Source organism: Harmonia axyridis, chromosome 7 (genome assembly GCF_914767665.1).
Source record: "Harmonia axyridis chromosome 7, icHarAxyr1.1, whole genome shotgun sequence".
NCBI lineage: Eukaryota > Metazoa > Arthropoda > Insecta > Coleoptera > Coccinellidae > Harmonia > Harmonia axyridis.
In genome coordinates this window covers 2,846,363-2,867,446 of record NC_059507.1, presented here as the reverse complement: position 1 = coordinate 2,867,446, position 21,084 = coordinate 2,846,363, and the positions used below count along the sequence as shown (strand labels likewise).

The window sequence follows — 21,084 nt, the reverse complement described above, 5'->3', positions numbered from 1 at the left end:
AGTTTGTGTCCAGAAATCGGCCAAGAAGGTGCAAGCATCAGTTTTTTTGGGATGCGAAAGGAATTTTGTTTGTGGATTACTTGAAATCTGGTAAAATTCTGAACATGATTGTGACCTTTCAGACCAGCTGAAGGAAAAACTCATGAAAAAAGACCTAGTTTGCAAAAGAAAAAAGTTCAATCTCATCGGGACAATGCACCGTGTCACAAAAGAATTTTGACAATGGCTAAAATCCATGGATTAAAATTTGAATTGTAAGAGCATCCACTGTATTCACCAGATTTGGCCTCTTTTACTTCCATCTGTTTCCAAACCTGAAAAATTCATGCGTGGGAAGTGTTTTTCATCGAATGATGAGGTCAAAACAGCTGTATACCTAATACCTGTATACCTATTTTGCAACCCTTCCAGATTCTCACTTCAAGGATGGAATTCACATATTATAATCTCGTTGTAACAAGTGTATTGACGTTCAGGTAGACTATACCGAATAATAAAGTGTGTTCCAAACCAAATTGTGTTTTCATTATCGAACCGCAAAACTTATTCAACAACATAGTAAGTTAGCTTATCAGACAATTGAATTATTCCCCTATTCTACACCCGATATTCTATTCCAAATATCGCGCATTGTTTTCACCGCATTGATACCAATCTGAGATTCATGTTGGATGTTTGCTGAAACAATAACACTACTTGTCTAGATGCCTATATAGGGCGCTAATTAAATAAACACAGTGGAACTCCCTCAGCTTCGAATTGCTATATTTTATTCAGAAGAGCGGGTTTGCTTACAAAGGATGAAAACCCCGTTACCCGATGGTTTGTTGGAACAGGTATGGGGGGGGGGGGTTGTATTCCACCCCTAAATGTTCAGGTCAGGTTCCTGTATATGCGGGGAATAATAAATCAGCCGAATTGGTTTCATTTGTTTCGTTAAATATGCGTACATTATTACCTTTTCGTAATTAGGACTGATTGAAAATCGGGAACGAACAAATATTTGGATCCGGATATGGCATTGTAGGTCCATTAGGGCAGGGATTTTGGGGGTATAACTGTTTTGGATGGGTGTATAATAGGTGTTCAGTATTTTTTTTTTTGCTGTGCAGGAAAGACGAGGATTAAACTGTGCCAATGGGTTGTAACACATATATTATCATTCTACTTCCAGAAGAAGTTGGATCATGCTCATAAATGAACTCAACTGAGGTCTTGGAGATCAGAACCTACCCTGAGAATTTCAGCAACCTATCTTTCTACTGTACTAATTGATGGCGAAGAGTCCTTATACACTTTTAACATTAGTTCATAAATTTCCTTAGCTTTTAAACCTTCCAAAAATAAAAATTCAATCACTGCACGAAACCTAATTTTTCCATTGTATAAAAATACTGCGACCCTTCGATACTAAATGGCTTGTGAATAGAGAATGAGTTGGCAGATTGAAATGAAACTTCACACAGGTTCATATGAAGAGTGTAACATCAAATCAAGGCTAGTAGCATATCGTCGAACCCCAAAACTTATTGAACAATCGTATATACAGGTATGTTTTCGCAAGAATGAGTTTTTTCGGAAAACGCCATTTTATTGCACAGAACAAATGTCTGAAAACACCGAGTTTGACAAGCCAGTCAGAGTTAAGAGTCAAGTTACCATTGCTCAAATGGCCAGTAATTTAAATGAGCTGCTCTCTACCGACACCTTTTTTGCTAGACTGGAAACAGACACATACCGTATCTTGCTGCTTATTGGGCTGTCCAGAAGCATTTTATTTTGTCCTAATGGCATATTTTCAGACCCTTAGCTGCCTGACTTTCAAGAGATAAAAGGTGAAAAATTGTAAATGAAGTAGTAGATTGAATTCAGCTAAGGCAGTCAATCCACTTTGCTCATAAAATAATCATGAAAATACTGCTTACCTGCTTTTGGCTCTTCCATATAGTAGATGATATCTGATTCGTTATCGCATCTAGAGTTGTTTGTGGCAGATAGCTGATGTTGCGAAGGTGTATCCTGTTGTGGTGTTCCAGGTGTAGCAAGAGTGTCCGATCTCTCCATTCTATTCTTAGATTTTCTTCTCTTTAGCACTGATGCCTTTTTAGCAACCTGGAACATGAGGGACTGACCCAACCCATAAAAACTCAACACCAAAACATCAAGCACTGAATCTAGAACTAGCCTAAGACATGTATACTATATAGCATCTAAAGACTTATATTAGGACAATGAACAAATTTGATGTTTGGAGACACTTCATGATACTTGATATGAATTGATCTGTTCATTCCTTGCAGCAACATCCTTCCTGAAGTTTTTTGGAAAATCTCAGAACAGCTAGATTTATGCATAGGTACCATAAGATGTTGATCGTTAAGGTTGTGAAGCCTTTGGTTTTTTTTTGGAAGTGATGTTTCTACGAATCTATATCTCAAACCTCTTCACGTGTGGGTTTTTCAGTGTTAATTTTTTGTGGCAGGAATTGAATTCAATTCCTGGGGAACCTTTGACACACAAGTCATACATAAATGATTGAAAAAAAACTGAAAATCTTTATTTTCTCGGGCATAATGAAGTTCTAAAAAGATTTTCAATTGAAAGTTCCTTTTTGAAGGGTCCGTAATTTTGGCAATATTAATGATATTCAGAGCTGAGTTTTGCTAATTTTTCTATATAACAACTAAAACAATGACACTAATGAAAATTCGGGAAAGAGATTTTGAGCGCTGTTCATTCATCGTGCCGTTAGAGACCACATAACTGTTGCTTGGTTCATCTAGATCAGAAGTTCTGTTAATACGATCTGACTGAAATTCGGCATTATCATTAGAGTGATTATTTTACGTATGAAAATTAGATTTTAACTAAGTCGGATGTCTTGTCAGTTGTCTAGGAACTACTTGGTATATAAATCCAACCGTGCTACGGCAAAGTCACCATGTTCCGCTATGAAGATGGAAGGTGCATTTGGCAGGGATCACAGGGTTGCCAAACTGACGATTCCATCAGTGATCCCAGGATGAAATACAGCAATTCTTTGAGAGAGAGAGCGCAACTTCGAAATTGACTCAGAACGCTTCGCTAAACTACCATATATTTCCCTCAAATCTTATTACCGAGAATAGGCTTCGAGTTTCAACACTACTAAAAAATTAATTCTATGAAATATCCCCTCTTAGTGGGCTTTATTCCCTTGTTGCCTAAGGGAGGCATTGAAAAATGTTTACCCACTCTGCTGCAACTGAAAGGATTGCTTGGATTGATCGAATGGTCGGCTTCAAGGACTGATATGTATCCTTAGGGATCTACGACAGCATGCTTCATCAGTCTGTCGAGCAACGACTTATAAATAATTTCCAATATGATGAAGTGAAGAGGCTGGATGTTCACATACAATATTAACGGTACAGGATCTGGGAATGGGAACAAAAATCGATTCATCTTTTCAATTTGGAGTCGGTCCTAAATTGAGTGTCATGTCAGTTTAGATTGTTACACAGGGTATTCCCGAATTGAAGGTAAAGAGTGTTTTTTCTAGAGCTATAGAACTTTAAATTGCAATAAAACAACGATGGATTATTCGATTGACATGAATTTTATCTATCCGCAAGATAATCTTGTGGCATTACATTTTAAATATGACTTCTGGCATATGACCGCCACGGCTGGCTCGGATGTAGTCCAATCTGGACGTCCAATTTTCGATGACTTTTTCCAACATTTGTGGCCGTATATCGGCAATAACACGGTGAATGTTGTCTTCCAAATGGTCAAGGGTTTGTGACTTATCCGCATAGACCAATGACTTAATATAGCGACACAGAAAGTAGTCTAGCGGTGTTAAATCACAAGATCTTGAAGGCCAATTCACAGGTCCAAAACGTGAAATTAGGCGGTCACCAAACGTGTCTTCCAATAAATCGATTGTGGCACGAGCTGTGTGACATGTTGCGCCGTCTTGTTGGAACCACAGCTCCTGGACATCATGGTTGTTCAATTCAGGAATGAAAAAATTAGTAATCATGGCTCTATACCGATCACCATTGACTGTAACGTTCTGGCCATAATCGTTTTTGAAGAAGTACGGACCAATGATTCCACCAGCCCATAAAGCGCACCAAACAGTCAGTTTTTCTGGATCTGACGGTGTTTCGACATACACTTGAGGATTAGCTTCACTCCAAATGCGTCAGTTTTGTTTGTTGACGTAGCCATTCAACCAGAAGTGCACTTCATCGCTAAACAAAATAAAATGGACGTAGTGCGCGATACGTATTCCGCCCAAAACCATTATTTTTGAAATAAAATTGCACTATTTGCAAGCGCTGTTCAGGCGTGAGTCTATTCATGATGAATTGCCAAACCAAACTGAGAATAAATCACTTGACAGCTGTTAAATCGGTCGTCATCTTGAACAGTAATGCCAACTCTAAGTTAAATACCTCAAAAAAAAACACCCTATAGCAACGAAAATAACAGATTCCTTAGATCATTTTGAGGAAAAAAGTCTTACTTGGTTTTAGAGATACAAGGTGTTCTTTTCAAGTTTTTTCTTATATCATCTTCCCTTCACAAGAAGATATTCAACTTAAATTAGGCATAGATATTCCAATTTGAAGTTCTTATTATGTGATATGCTAATCCTTGATGCAAAACTACAGGGTGATATTTTTTCTGGAACAATCCATCCAGCTGTAACCACGATAACACTCGAACTTTTACCCAATATTTCCGAAAAAATTTATCCGACTATGTTGAAAATCAATTTGTTTATGTAAAATTATCATTGGAATGTCCATTCCAAATTTCAACGAGTTTCGTATCCATAGAACTCTTCATCTAGATAAACTAACCGACAACAATGACGTCATGAATGAATCAGCGCTCCAAAGCTTGTGACGCTCTGCTTTCCTCTATTTTTTCCTCGATATTGTTATTTCCTATTGTAGTTCAAACTACACGCCATTCAGTATTGAAATAACGTTAAGACTTAGCTTCTGTCTTAGCACTAAACATCAAACATACGGGCGGAAGTGCTACCAATAGACTAGATGACAAGAACTGATGGTCTCAGAGAATAATGTGTATTTACAGGATTCTAAAAATGCCTCCATTTCTATTTCTTACAGAATTTTATCTTAGTTGTTTGAGATAGCAGTGATGTTGAAGACATCAGAAGGCAGTGTATTCACTATTTTTGTCCATGAGAGGGATTTGCTCGATATGGATCCCATCCTTGATCACCGCTGATCAACAGCAACAACGCATTGTAGATTTCTGACAGTGTTTAGTGTCGTTTAAACGAAATTAACAGGATATTTTGCATCGATATGTGGCAGTAGATTACACATGGATTCATCACTTCACTGCTTTTATGAGTCAAAGAGATCAGTCGGTAAAGGCCGTTCAAAGCGACAAAAATCAGAAAAATCAGTTGGCTAGGTTACGATTTCTGTATTTTGGGACGTGCAAGGTAGGTATATTCAATTACTATCTTAACGAAGGTGAATGAAGACAATGCTCCTTTTTACCAATCTATGAAAACTATGAGTCAAATTGACTGAATTGGGCTTCCAAAAGCTTGCCAACCCAGCTCATTCTCCAGATTTGGCCTCCAGTGATTATTGGCTTTATGCAGACCTCAAAATATTGCTTCAGGAAATAAATATGGCTCTACTGAAGAAATGATTGTCGAGTTTGAAGCTTATTTCGAAAACGAAGACGAATCTTTCTACAGAAAAGGTATTGCAAAATTAGAGTGGCGTTGTAGTAGATGTAAAACTCTTGAAGATGACTATGTTGGCGAATAAAGTCGAATTTAGAAGACAAATGTCCTTTTGTTGTTTAGGTCCAGGATTTGTTATGAGAAGTGCAAGACAAAAAGGTTATAATTTGATTCAAAACTTGTGTTAACTGCTAAAATAAATAATGTTCTGCATGAAAGGATGGGAATTTCAAAATTTGTCATCTAGCCTATTCTACTAATATCGATGCTTCTCATCAACTCAACATTTAACATCCCAAAGGAATTTCTAGTAATTAACAACGAATGAAATATAGTTACCTTCGAAAGGGGAATATTGCAGTTGGTGGAACTAGAGGCAGTATTGGGTTGAGCGTCGTTCGTATCGTTCAGGTAAATTTGCCAGGTTGCCAGGGAGTTGAAGCTCTTGTCTGCTGCAAAACAGCGCCATAAACACTGTATCAGCATGGCAGCCGCTGGAATTTGACGATTGAAGTGTTTCTGACGTTGCTTCTGTTGGACTTTCAGCGCGAAGCCAGAACCGAGTATGCCCTGCAAAACAAAATAACAGGTCCTGATTTGATATATACTAACCGACAAAGAAACTGCAACACCCAAAAGGAGCTGTTTAAATTATAATTTTTTTTTGGTAAAACATAGATTGTATAGCAAGGAGTGAATGATTGAATTTGGAGTAAAAAATTGTGAAGGTTTTTTCATGTGAACAATTTTTGTTACTTAGATATTGTAGTCGTTTGCTGAAAGTTTTTTAAATTTTACAACAAATCAGCTGTTCGATGGGATCCAAGGTCTGTTGAAATGCCTAGAGCATGTGTACGCGGAATTTATCACCAGCTAAGTGAATTTGAAAGACGTAGAGGTGCAGAGAACGTCAACATTGGAATGTGGAATGACATCAGGTCGTATTTTATGATGAATCTCGATTCCTCTGAGTACCCATGATGGCCGAAGAAGGGTTAGACGACGTCGGGGAGAAATACGTGAACCCCAGTTTGATGTTGAGCGTCATGTACACCGGAAAGTAGGCATTATGACATGGGGTGCTATTGCACATGCAAGTAGGTCACCTTTAGTCTTTATTCGAGGTAACATGACAGCGCTGCGTGACCTTCAAGAAATTTTAGAGCCATATGTTCTCCCTCACCTCAAGCGGCTTGAGAATACAATATTTCAGCTAGATAATGCACGATCTCATGTTGCCAGAGTTATTTTAAACTTTTTCGAAGTGACCCATGTAAATCTTTTGTCATGGCCGCCCAGATTCCCAGATCTTTCGTCCATAGATCATGTTTGGTACATCGAAGATAGAAGGCTTGGAAATTTATCCCAGCCCCCACGAACTTTGGTGGCTCTGAGAAATCAAGTACATGTAGCTTGGGATAGTATCCCTTAAGAAAAAATAGACCATCTTATTGCATCAATGCCGAGACTTGGTGGGGAGTGTATAGATAAACGAGGTGGAGAAACACATTATTAACAAATTTATTGAAAAAAAATTGTAAACCCACCGTTTTTTCTCCAAATTTCAATCATTTACTCCTTGTTATGCTATCTATGCTTCACCAAAAAAAAATTAAAATATAAACAGCTCCTTCTGGGTGTTACAATTTCTTTGTCAGTTAGTATATTACCCAACAAGAGAATCAATACACGGTGGGTCAAATTCGATGTTTTTTGATCAGATATCTGTAACTATATATTTTCATGAAAAAATGCGACGTTGTTAGTTTACCGAAAATGCAAACTAATCAAGAATTCTGGGATTTTCTAAGGTAATACCACTATTTAGAGGAAGGCAAAATTTTGGCAGTATTAGATCAAATGGTGAGTTGCACACTCAATCTTGACACGTTAGATTCCTTCCAGCAAAAGTTATGTGCATGACTGTTATAAAGTTTTCACATTAAAAATCAGAATAAAGAGCTTTTCATTTCGGCTGATCCAGCGAATTTTTTGCCAGCCTGTCTCCAAAATGAACCTCCGAAACTCGCATGTTCATCCAGATAATCAAGAACACCGCGAGAAGTTCCTCAAGGCGAATTCCCGGCCTCTTCCAGTTTGGAAACTTGCTTCTTTGCTCCAGGCTATAAATTTCAGGGAGGAAACTTCACGACGAAGATATTCAATGAGTACAAGACAAGGAGTCTTCGATGTACAGGGTGAGTCTTTGAGATGTAGGTACATTAAAATTAACCGTAGATTTCTCTTATCGAATGAAATATCCATTTATCATTATCATTCAAGTATTGAAAAAAAATCAGGCTGTTAAAACTGAATCAATTGAATAATTATAGGGTAATGTTTGCTACAACTCCGAAAAATATTCGTCTAGAATGATAATTAAATGTCATGTGGGAAATATCATGTTAATTGTGTAACTACTACCACAGAAAATTCTAGAAGAATACCGAGAAAAAATTACCTAATATTTTGGAAGTTGAATGCCGAACGTACAAATGAGCGAATGCAATGGACCTCTTATTTGGTCCAGAAAAAGGCACATTAATGAGGAACTCATACAGCGAGCGTAGAGTTCGTTAGAAATCAATGCGTGTTATATGATGGTTTCGTCTAGGGAATCCAATCCCGTAAATGCAGGATCTGCAGGATTCAATTTTAAAATTGCATATTAGACAAAAAAGTGCAAACGTCTTTTGAAACTTCCCAGAAAGCAATAAACCACTCATAAGTTACGGACGAAGATGCAACACTAGTTACTGCTGAAACTACACTACGATTCATGATCAGCAAATTGGAAAGTCATCATAACTCGACATCGAGTGAAGAAATGGTTAGAGCTTTATTTTCTAGGATAAAAGAGTGCCGTTCATTAATGACAAGTATGGTACCGTATTTAGAAAACCCAGGCAGATATCTGGAATTTCTGGGATAACAGTCAATGTCTACAAATGGCCAAGAAGATACATTTGTACTTCATAGCAAATCAACATTACAAAATGAGATTAAGAGTTTGACTGACAGGCTACAAATAAAGACGTCTTTAGAAGAGAAAACACAATCCCAAACCGAAGACCACTTCACTCATGCTGATAAGGATAAAGTACCTTTATCTAATCTAGCAACGAGACGTGAGCCATCGTCTTTGAATTTAGAAGAGGAATCGAATCATAGTATTCGTACTGCGTGGGTACCAGAATCAAAAGCTTCTTCTATGGCTGTACGAAGCACGAACAACAATTGACCAGTTATCAAAACATGAAATGACCCTTTTTGAATGCAGACGGAATAGGGGTAAGGGTACATACTTGGAAGCTGTTTACAACTCTGACCCTCGATTGAATTTCTACCAATCACAAACGCTCAATTTTGAATAACAAAAGGTTTCCAGTTGGAAAAACTTTGGAACAAAACTTGTCTACAGATTTTTCGAGTTTACCCGCGGCAAGACTTGACAGCTGTTGCCATGACATACACTTTTATACTATAGTATGTTTTTGATAACACCAGACTTTTTTATGAGCATGTTTAATAGGTTGAGTATAGAAGGTATATATATTGTTAACTATCCCGCATTGCGGGATTGGATTTCCTAGTTTCGTCGAATCATTAACTGTGGCATTGTTACCATAGAAGCAAGGGAAGCTCAGATTTCCTAAAAAATTTCTAACCAAAGAAACGCTTATAATTAAAGTTAGAAATGTACGAGTGATCAGAAAAATCTAATAGGTTGTACCAACGTATTTATATTCATCTGTGAAACTTACCGCTGGTAGGGCGAAGAAAGATATAGCGAAGACACTGAAACAAGAGGCCACTATTTTACCCATCCACGTCCTTGGAACAGTATCTCCGTAACCTATGGTTGTTACAGTTATCACTCCCCACCATAAGGCATCTGCATAGCTCGCAAAATCACCAGTATTCTTGCCATCTGCACCTACTGCGTCTTTTTCTGCCAGGTAGACGAAGTAGCTGCTGAAGATGAGGCCCAAAAATCCGATATAGAGTGTAGTAATCAGCTCCTGCAATCAATTAAACTTAAGGGTAGTGTAACACTTCAATTTCAGGATCCTATTATATCGAGTAATCCTACAATAATCTGATACAATAACGATAATACCTTGTGCCCCGATTTTGGAGATGGTTATCATGCTAACCCTGAATGTTTTGAAGTGGAAAACGCAGTCATTCTATGTTGAATATCGATCTTGATTTTAGATTTTCACTATTCAGTTCAAATTGATATTTGCAAGTTCTGTGATACAACCTGATCCCTTGATATTTAAACAGCTTTTTGGTTTATATTTATTTTCACTCTTATTTTCGTTATAATCGACCTAGAAAACGATTGTGCTTATGAAGGGTGTTTTTTAAGAGCTATAGAACTTTAAATTGCAATAAAACAACGATGGATTATCCGATTGACATGAATTTTATTTATCCGCAAGATAATCTTGTGGCATTACATTTAAAATATGATTTCTGGCATATGACCGCCACGGCTGGCTCAGATGTAGTCTAATCTGGACGTCCAATTTTCGATGACTTTTTCCAACATTTGTGGTCGTATATCGGCAATAACACGGCGAATGTTACCTTCCAAATGGTCAAGGGTTTGCGGCTTATCCGCATAGACCAATGACTTAACATAGCCCCACAGAAAGTAGTCTAGCGGTGTTAAATCACAATATCTTGGAGACCAATTCACAGGTCCAAAACGTGAAATTAGGCGGTCACCAAACATGTCTTTCAATAAATCGATTGTGGCACGAGATGTGTGACATGTTGCGCCGTCTTGTTGGAACCACAGCTCCTGGACATCATGGTTGTTCAATTCAGGAATGAAAAAGTTAGTAATCATGGCTCTATACCGATCACCATTGACTGTAACGTTCTGGCCATCATCGTTTTTGAAGAAGTACGGACCAATGATTCCACCAGCCCATAAAGCGCACCAAACAGTCAGTTTTTCTGGATGTAACGGTGTTTCAACATACACTTGAGGATTAGCTTCACTCCAAATGCGGCAGTTTTGTTTGTTGGCGTAGCCATTCAACCAGAAGTGCGCTTCATCGCTAAATAAAATAAAATGGACGTAGTGCGTGATACGTATTCCGCACAGAACCATTATTTTCGAAATAAAATTGCACTATTTGCAAGCGTTGTTTAGGCGTGAGTCTATTCATGATGAATTGCCAAACCAAACTGAGAATAAATCCCTTGACAGCTGTTAAATCGGTCGCCATCTTGAACAGTAATGCCAACTCGAAAAAAACACCCTATATAATAAGAATTTGAATTTCATAGGTTTCATAATATTTGTGTTATTTCATCAATTTCAGTTGTACTCGATAGAAGTGTATGCTTGAATATTTGTAACTAGATAGTCAACTTAATACCAGAATTGATAAGTTTAGTTCATATAATAACTGCATATGATATGGGTTCATGCAGACCAACTTTGTGCATAAGGAAATTTGATATTATGGCATGAAAACGTTGATTAAACTCAGAAGGGCAGTTGTTTATATACCTGGCTTGAAGGTAGATATAATTCAGAAACATATTTGTTGTTTACTTGTCTAGATGAAGGTTGAATTAACTTGAAAGGGTATCTGATCATACCTTAGAGCAATAGAATTTATAGAGATGCCTTGCTTTCTATATTAGTCGGACGGTTTGTTGTGAATCAAATCATTGTTTATCTTTGTTGTTTAGATTTAAGCGAGAGGTGAGGTTTATGATGCCTATCATTCTGGAAGAAATTTAAGATCACCTTATTTTAGCTGACAAAACATTAGGCGATTCAGCAAGATATATCTATTCTATGGTGACATTTCGAGCAACATAAAATCAAGTTGTTGCTTTCAGCTTGAGAAAGAGATGGAAAAGACGTCTCTTTCTGTTCTCTTGTTCCCCTCCCCTAAATTAAAGTCAAGTTTGTGAAACGGTGCATAAAGTGAAATCAAGAATATTTCCTCACCTGCCTGTGTATGAAGACAACTGATCCTAGTAGTCTCCACGTTCCCCCTTGTCTATCCACGTGCAGCATTCTGAGTATCTGGAGGAATCGAATGCCACGGATGGCAGAAGTGGCGAATACCCTCCCATTTGAACCAAGGGTAAGTACGATCATTGATGCGACGACAACGATTAAGTCTGTGAAGGGTTGAAAATTTTGATCAATTCAACGATTATTTTCAAAGAGGTTATTTTTTTGTTTTCTGGCTTTAATTTTGTTATGAATTAGTTATTTTCATAATTCTTAAGATAATATGGAAATAGTATATTGTGCAACAAGTGGGGAAATTCCAACTTTTTCACACGAGCGAGAAAAGGAGTTTCTCCACATGTTGCACACTATACTTTTCCTACAACTGCATAAATTTCAATAATTCAAGTAATGGACTTGATTCAAATCAAAATGGTCTTCGTTGACAGTATGTGCTAATTTATTGCGTTTCCATAGAAACGACTCAAAAGCCCAATTTCATTGGTCTACCAAGCGAGGTGTGGGCAAAGTGCCGTGAGAAATAATATTTCCCACAGTATGAGCAATACATAATTCTGAAATTGTGTAAGCTATGAAGAATACGCTACTTTTCATAGCAGTTATAGGAAAATTACTTAATCTTGAAATCAAGGTTTCCTTTGATTGAGCCATGAACGAAATCATGTTTCTTCTACAGGGTTTTCCAATAAAAGGTTCCATTTTGATATGACAAAAAAAAGAGTATATTTCAAGAGGAATCAATAAATGTTAAAGATGAAGGTATGCCATTAATAATGGAAAATATATCAGTCAAATGGCCTCAGCGGCTAAGTTTTCAGCTCCATATCCTTTTTATGAAATTTTTCATGACTTATTCGCACATTTGTGGTGACCGTATGTCCATGATATCTTCACGAGTTCCATCTTTAATGTTGTTCTTGGTCGATACATACGGTTTCAATTCTTCATTTCACTAACTTCTCCCAACAGCTCCAGTTTCACTATTGACGGCAGCTTCATGATGACCTAAGAGTGCTTTAGTTTTATGAACTGAGACTACAAAAATTTTCATCATTTCGTAATAAATTTTAACAATCTCAATGCGTTGTTGAATCGTAAATTGTTCCATTTTTAGTATTAGCGTAGTATTTTCTTGTCAAATGTCAAATAGCAGGATATTCAAAATGAAACCTGTCATTGGAAAACCCATGCTCTGCTTAACTGAGTCATTAATGAATTTCTCTTTTTTTACCTTATAGAACTTAAGTGTTAAACAAATTTGATTGATAATATGCAGCTGAATGTTTTTGCGGCTGTATTTTCCAACGGAGTTAAAAACTTCAAGGTATTTCAGCCGTGGTTAAAAAATCCAATTAAATTATTTACGTGATTCAAATTATAGCAACATGGAGTTGGGAAATATTTGTAAATTCTTGAAGTTTCACTTACCTATAATACAAATAGGTTTCCGTATAAACCTCAGTCTACCCCAAACTCCCATATATTTAGATCTGCACCCTGCTGACCATAGGCGTACCAAATATTCCGCTCCAAAAAATACTACCAAACATATCTCCTGAAAAAAATAGATTCATTTAAACCTATACAAAATATAGAGTGCCTACTAATAACAGGTGAAAGAACGCCCATCTGAAGAAAATATCAGTGATAGTAAATTGAAGTTGCTTGAGATATCATAAATCAGTGTATTCTCTATTTTGCGTGAATATTCGTCTATGAGAAAGCTTTGCTGGAATCATGAATTCATCAGAACTCGTTGAGTCATCATTTGAATCGAAATTAATCTGTGAAAGCCGTCCAAATTGACCAAATTCTCGAATTTATGCTGGCAAGGTTATGACATCCGTATTTTGGGACGTACTAGGATATTGTTCATATAATATTTTGACAAAGGTAAACCAATAACAGTGAATATAACATAACTCTATTGGATCGATTGAGTGCAGAAATCTTATCTCATTAAGATTGTATTTGAATGAATAATACAGCCTGATGGACTAAAATCTTATGAATTTTTTGCATTGTTTTCAACCATTATATTTTTCTGAAATTTTGATCAATTGTGAACCTAACCTCAAGAGACATTTCTGAAATAAATTCATCATAACTAGGTGTTTTTTGTCATCAGACGTAAGCACCTGAGATTTCGTGTTATGTTTATTTAGTCGTAGTTTTTCTTCCATTTTAATTAATATAATGTTCTTTTCCAAAATAAACTCCTACTCTATTCTATTATGGCATAGGAATTCATTCCCAGAGGGTACATTCATTAATAGAGGGATCTTATAATAACCTATCTTGACGCTCGCTCTAACATGATTAAAACTATCATGGTGCATTCAACTGGCAGAACTATGTGACGGCCCATTGCTCCCTTTGAATTCTAGGAGAATCCCATCGCAGGGATAATTCAGTTGGAAAGTTCTGTAGTCCAAGAAGTTCTCGAATGAGATTATAGACCCCTTTTCCAGTTTCTTTTACATTTCAGATCACACTCTTATGAATACCAATGTTTGGAATTTTCGAACGAGTAATGGAATCTTGAATGCCTATTTTTTGAAATAAAGGCTGTTTTTTTAGAGCTATAGAACTTTAAATTGCAATAAAACAGCGATGGATTATTCGAATGACATGAATTTTATTTTGCCGCAAGATAATCTTGTGGAATTACATTTTAAATATGATTTCTGGCATATGACCGCCACGGCTGGCTCGGATGTAGTCCAATCTGGACGTCCAATTTTCGATGACTTTTTCCAACATTTGTGGCCGTATATCGGCAATAACACGGCGAATGTTGTCTTCCAAATGGTCAAGGGTTTGTGGCTTATCCGCATAGACCAATGACTTTACATAGCCCCACAGAAAGTAGTCTAGCGGTGTTAAATCACAAGATCTTGGAGGCCAATTCACAGGTCCAAAACATGAAATTAGGCGGTCACCAAACGTGTCTTTCAATAAATCGATTGTGGCACGAGCTGTGTGACATGTTGCGCCGTCTTGTTGGAACCACAGCTCCTGGACATCATGGTTCTTCAATTCAGTAATGAAAAAGTTAGTAATCATGGCTCTATACCGATCACCATTGAGTGTAACGTTCTGGCCATCATCGTTTTTGAAGAAGTACGGACCAATGATTCCACCAGCCCATAAAGCGCACCAAAGTCAGTTTTTCTGGATGTAACGGTGTTTCGACATACACTGCCAAATGCGGCAGTTTAGTTTGTTGACGTAGCCTATCAACCAGAAGTGCGCTTCATCGCTAAACAAAATAAAATAGACGTAGTGCGCGATACGTATTCCGCACAGAACCATTATTTTCGAAATAAAATTGCACTATTTGCAAGCGTTGTTCAGGCGTGAGTCTATTCATGATGAATTGCCAAACCAAACTGAGAATAAATCACTTGACAGCTGTTAAATCGGTCACCATCTTGAACAGTAATGCCTACATAAATTTATATTCCTTGAAAAAAAACACCCTATATAAGACCCAGAGAAAAAATATTCAAGGACCCCCAGTTTTTTTTTTCGGAAAAATAAGATATCAAAGATCAGATCGTACCTTGCTGAACAAGTGCGCAAAGTTTTCTGATCGACGTCATAAGCTCGTCTGTACTTTTTTTTTTGAAGGTTCAACCTTTCATTTCGCGTAGTCTCTTTAATCAAGAATCTTTTCAATCAAACCGCACTTCTCTTAGCGAAACTTCAAGAGTTATAGCTCTGGAGTTGGAAATAATTACTTCTCTACGTTCAGGCTGATTCATTCACCCTCCTCTTGGATACAAATCGAAAATTCATTCTTGCAAATCCCCGAATGAATGGGCTTTTTACACTTTTGCTATACAACCATTTTCGCGGGAAATGGATATAATGTTAAACGAACTTCGAATCGACCTTTCACATTTAAACTTCAAATTGATTTCTTCAATATGGTAGAGATACGCTTCTGCGCAAAATCTCATAAGGATAGTTTTTGTTTAGCTACCTGAAGAGGCTTATGTGAGTTCTAGAGGAAAGTTGTTTTCAAGACCTCGATGTCAAATTGCAGGACTCGGAAAATTCAAAATAGAAAATTGAAAAAGAATAGAAGTTCCTTCATGGGAATATTGTACCATTTTAATGATTTATTCGAATATGTAGATCAAGAAAATGCTTGCAGTTGGGCGATTAGTATATAATTTTTACCACTAAAGTGTACAAGAAAACACACTGGAAATTGTTTTGAAGTTCATACCTCTACCGCTAGGGGGCGTAATAGCTACCGTCGAGTAGAAAAATGAATTTTGCTCGGAAATGTTTCATATGAAGTTGAAGGAAAAATATCATCACTGTAATCCTTGAAAAATTCTCTATCTTTTTGAATTGTCACTTTCGATTTTACGACATCAAATAAGGGTAGGTGAAAGAGAGAAATCTGACTGATTGAAATGCCTGTAACTTCAGTTTGGCTCAACATTTTTGAGCAAATTATATCTCGTAAGAAAGATAATATCTTGTTGATTGAGGACAAAATATACTCATGATAAATTCGTTTTTGCTGTTTTCGATAAGGAGCGCTTAGTGAGGAGTTCAATGTTTTGTTCATTTTACTCCGAAATTTCAAATGTAATGATAGGATTTTCTTAACAGAAACAGAAATTCCATCAAATTTGCCTGAAAAAACCTAAAGGTCGCAAGGCGATAGTTTCAGGTGTTCTGAAGTTATAGGCTAAAGAAGATATTCTTCAACTGATGCACTGCAAAAAACCAAATTGTGCCTTTAAGTTCTGACAGAAACAGAAATCCCATCAAATTTGTATGAAAAAACCAAAAAGTCGCAAAGCGATAGCTCCAGGCGTTCTGGACTTATGGCCGAAAAAAGATATTCTTCAACTGATGCACTGAAAAACTAAATTGTGTTTTCTTTCGGCCATAACTCCAGAACGCCTGGAGCTATCGCTTTGCGACCTTTTGGGTTTATCATACAAATTTGATTGGATTTCTGTTGCTGTCAGAACTTAAAGGCACAATTTGGTTTTTTGCAGTGCATCAGTTGAAGAATATCTTCTTTAGCCCATAACTTCAGAACACCTGAAACTATTCTAGTTTTTTCATGCAAATTTGATGGAATTTCTGTTTCTGTTAAGAAAATCCTATCATTACATTTAAAATTTCGGAGTAAAATGAACAAAACAATGAACTTCTGACTTAGCGCCCCCTATCAAAAGCAGCAAACACAAATTTATCATGGGTATATTTTGTTCTCAATCAACAAGATATTATCTTTCAGACGAGATCTAATTTGCTCAAAAATGTTGTGCCAAACTGAAGTTACATTTCAATCAGTCAGATTTCTCCCTTTCACCTACCCTTATTTGATGTCGTAAAATCGAAAGTGAAAATTCAAAAAGATAGAGAATTTTTCAAGGATTACAGTAATGATATTTTTTCTTCAAATTCATATAAAACATTTTCGAGTAAAATTCATTTTTCTACTCGACGATAGCTATTGCTCCCCCTAGCGGTAGAGGTATGAACTTCAAAACAATTTCCAGTGTGTTTTCTTGTACACTTTAGTGGTGAAATTTTTTACCGCAAGTCTCTGCGATGAGTGGATCCTGAGATATAGCCGCTTACCTCGCTTATTTGCCCACCCTGTAGATTACGAAAAAACCTGAAAAGGTTCTGCTTTGTTTTTTGCCAGGGAGGTTGAAGCACTCGAGTAGGCGCTGGACCCTGATTATCCTATATCAATTTTAGCATTCTGCAGAGTTAGGGCGGCAAAATGGGTCTCAGCTAGTTTGGCTAGCGACGGCCCTGATCACAGCACAAAAAAAAACGTACTGTAGAAGGCTGATATCATCTGGAAAGTTTTTCCCACAAACATATTCCAGTTATTTCAGACCCAGTTTCATTTCCATTCATTTTCCCAGTTCAAATAACGCAAAGTGACCTTATCAAAACCCGATCTCGTAGAATGTCGCTGACGCGGCACGTCACAATATAACCTACTAATGTGGCAGTTGAGGTGAACGATTAAACGAGAAAATGTTACGTCAACTAGAGCGAGGAAAAGCCCTCGGGCGTGATTGGAAAACGGGGGGTTAGAACAAGAAGGAGAAATGAAGACGTTTTCTCGTGCGTTAAATTCGGGAGATTCGAGAATCTTCGAAATACATTACGTCAATCGAGAGCAGCAAAGGAATGTTTCAATTCAATCACGTGACGTTTCGAGGGTGCAGGAGGTTATTGGTTTCAGTTAAATTGGAATTCGCGTCTCGTTTTCGTCATATTGTTTCAGTTGGTTTGAATTGACAATTGGTTAACACGGTTTCAAAATGAGTGGATTTCATTGGGATAGACCCCAGAGTAGTAAACATAGATAGAGGGAGCATATGTCATTTTCAGTGAGGAAATTTTGTCCCCAACATGAACTATCAAATTTGACATGAAGCGCGCGGAAATGAAAACATATCAGTGATACGATATTTCACTCAATTCGCGAGTTTCTCCACAAAGAACGCACTTGTTATGTCCCATAGTGAATCAACGTTTTATATTTACTCAAAATACACTGCGCAACAAATTAACGCACATTATGGAAATCTCAAATTTATTCTACAACTGAAGGTGTTCTCTTTGCAACCGCTCACCTCCTTCAAAATCAGCTTGAGCAAACTTATAGGGTGCAGATTAGCACTCAGACAATAAGAAATCGCCTCAGAGAATATGATTTAAGGCCTCGTGTCGCGGCAAGAGGCCCAGCTCTTACCCCAGCCCATCGAAGGGCGCGTTTGGATTTTGCGAGAAAGCATATCCATTTGGAAGAGGCTGATTGGAAAAGAGTTCTCTTCACAGATGAGTCTAGATTCTGCCTCTACCATTGTGATCGACGTTCCCTTGTATACAGACGTCCACATGAAAGATATGCTCAGTGAAATTTCCTGAATACTACTGGTTTCGGGGGATGATCGATTATGGTATGGGGTGGAATATCTTTGACTGCTCGCACAGACCTATAGGTCGTTGATAATGGAGCTATGAATGCTGATAGGTATATAAGGAACATTCTTGAAGAGCATGTAGTGCCATTTGCCCCATACATTGGTGAACATTTCATTTTTATGGACGATAATGCCAGACCTCATCGTGCGCGCATCATTCAGGAGTAGGTACCTTGAAGAGGTTGAAGTCTCTCGAATGGAATGGCCAGCAAGAAGTCCAGATCCCAATCCGATTGAGCAGGTTTGGGACAACCTGAATAGAAGGCTGAGAAGTTCAGAAAATCATCCAGCTACTTTTAATGATTTAGGAATCCAACTCAGAGAAATCTGGGAAGGATTAGATCAGAACATTTTAAGATCACTCATTTTGAGTATGAACCGTCGTTGCCGAGCTGTAATTAACGCAAGGGGTGGAAATAACAAGTATTAAATCACTTATCAGCATTCCACTATTTAAAAATTGTTCATTTCTCTTCTTTCACATAAGATTCGGTGAAATCCTGAATTTTTCTTCCATTTAATGTGTCTTGTTTCGTTCAAAACCGTCCCGAGAGTACATAAAATATGTTATAAAGTCAATGTAGAGTTAACTTTCATTAAGATTGAGATTTTCAGAATGTGCGTTAATTTTTTTGCGCAGTATATATCGAAATAAATAACTAAACATATCAGAAATTCAATAAACAAACTTCAAGCGCGGAAAACGACGTGAAACAACAGATGACACTGGGAGAGCAAAAGTTGCCAAACCTTGGATTTCAGCAGGTAGATACAGAAAATAATTAATATTCTGCTTATTATAAATTCGACAATTAGGAAAAATATCGGATCCAAATATTCAAATTTGCATATTTAATCGGCAATCACTCCAATAAATATATTTCATTCAATATCGATATAGCAAAATTCTGCATTTGAAAATATACCACAATCCGACAACGTGATCTAACCATGTTGGGGACATGTAAAAATATATACCTCTATCTATGTTTATTACTCTATGGTTACTGGACCAAAATTTCATTTTACATCTTTCTAAACTACGAGTGGTAAATCAAAAAAAATATCACCTTGTAGATTCCATTCAAAATTTGTAAATTACATACTCAAAACTTCAAATTGGAATATCCATGCCAAATTTAAGCTTAATATCTTGTGAAGGGAAAGTTCTATGAGAAAAAAATCAAACTTTAACACTTTGTATCTCGAAAAAAAGCGTGATCGGAAAAATCTGTTATTCAACTTCCAATCCAGAACTATTCCGAAAAAGGAAACCCTGACAACAATGTGAATACCACCATATCGCAAGATCCTTGTACACCAAAATCTATAAAAATCATACAATCCATTTCAAAGAAACATGAGGCATTCTATACTCACCCTGTCGATAGGGTTGACAAAACTTATGAATGTGTACAAGTGACTATGGCAATATATTTTCAACGAAATCAAAATGATGAACTCTCCCAAATAATCTCATTCCAACTGTTAAATATTCAACTAAGTATATGAAAAAATCTATTTTCTATATTATATACTCACCATCCAAAATAAAGTTTCGTTGGCAAAATTCGTGTATGATTCTATAGTAGATAAAACGCTAAATATCAGGCACACTAGTACTAGCATAAATCTGAAACAAAAAAATTAAATTAGTGAAGAATCTATAAAAGCATTTAACAGAGCACAATATCATTTCTTCAGAGATCATGTAAATATAATACCACTCGATGTGTTTTTTTCAACAATGCTCCTATTATCAAATTAAAAACTGAAAGCATATGAAATTATACATGTCAAATGTAGAAATGCAGAATGGAACCAAAGTTCTATGATTTTGATAAGTATTCACATGAGGTCATAAGGCGAATCAAAATGTTATTGTCTATGGCCGTTTGCGTTGTTCATGTTAACTTTCTAATTTTCAAGGATAATTTCAACATATTTTTCACTAAATAAGTTATCTTACATTTTCCACAACCGCCTTATTAAAACTGATTGCGATGAAAATGCTCTGCCAAATCTACTCCAATTTCGTTATGTCAATTGAATTAGAGAAAATGTGAATTTCTTCCCTAAGGATATAAACTGAGGCCATTACATAGAACAGAGTAAAATATAACGCTATTAATTGGTTTTCGGTGTCTCAAATGTTTCTTAGGGGAGCCATATTGGGAGCCACTTAAATGCTCTGAAGTAGAAAACTCTTAACGATCTTCAAAATGAGAGGTTGGTCGTTAGGAACGAAGAACAAAGCAGAAATTATGCAAATTTGAATGGAACGTCGTTTAGAATATGGGGTAACTACATGATGAATGCAGAATGGAAATTATTTAGTTCTTAAAAATATTGTAGCT

General features: G+C 36.8%; 1 protein-coding gene across 3 annotated transcripts in view; it reads right to left on the bottom strand.

Annotated features, from left to right (window-relative positions):
- Positions 1-21,084, bottom strand: part of LOC123684398 (potassium voltage-gated channel subfamily KQT member 1) — an 87,642-nt gene that overhangs the window by 5,790 nt on the left and 60,768 nt on the right. For 2 of the 3 annotated variants that reach the window (XM_045623645.1, XM_045623643.1), the window contains exons 5-10: positions 20,270-20,360; positions 13,170-13,296; positions 11,712-11,887; positions 9,493-9,750; positions 6,068-6,298; positions 1,926-2,127 (exon numbers count right to left, since the gene is read on the bottom strand). In XM_045623645.1, coding sequence (XP_045479601.1) covers positions 1,926-2,127; positions 6,068-6,298; positions 9,493-9,750; positions 11,712-11,887; positions 13,170-13,296; positions 20,270-20,360 — 1,085 coding nt within the window. The remainder of the gene's footprint in view (positions 1-1,925; positions 2,128-6,067; positions 6,299-9,492; positions 9,751-11,711; positions 11,888-13,169; positions 13,297-20,269; positions 20,361-21,084) is intronic. The other variant, XM_045623644.1, reaches the window with a different exon arrangement.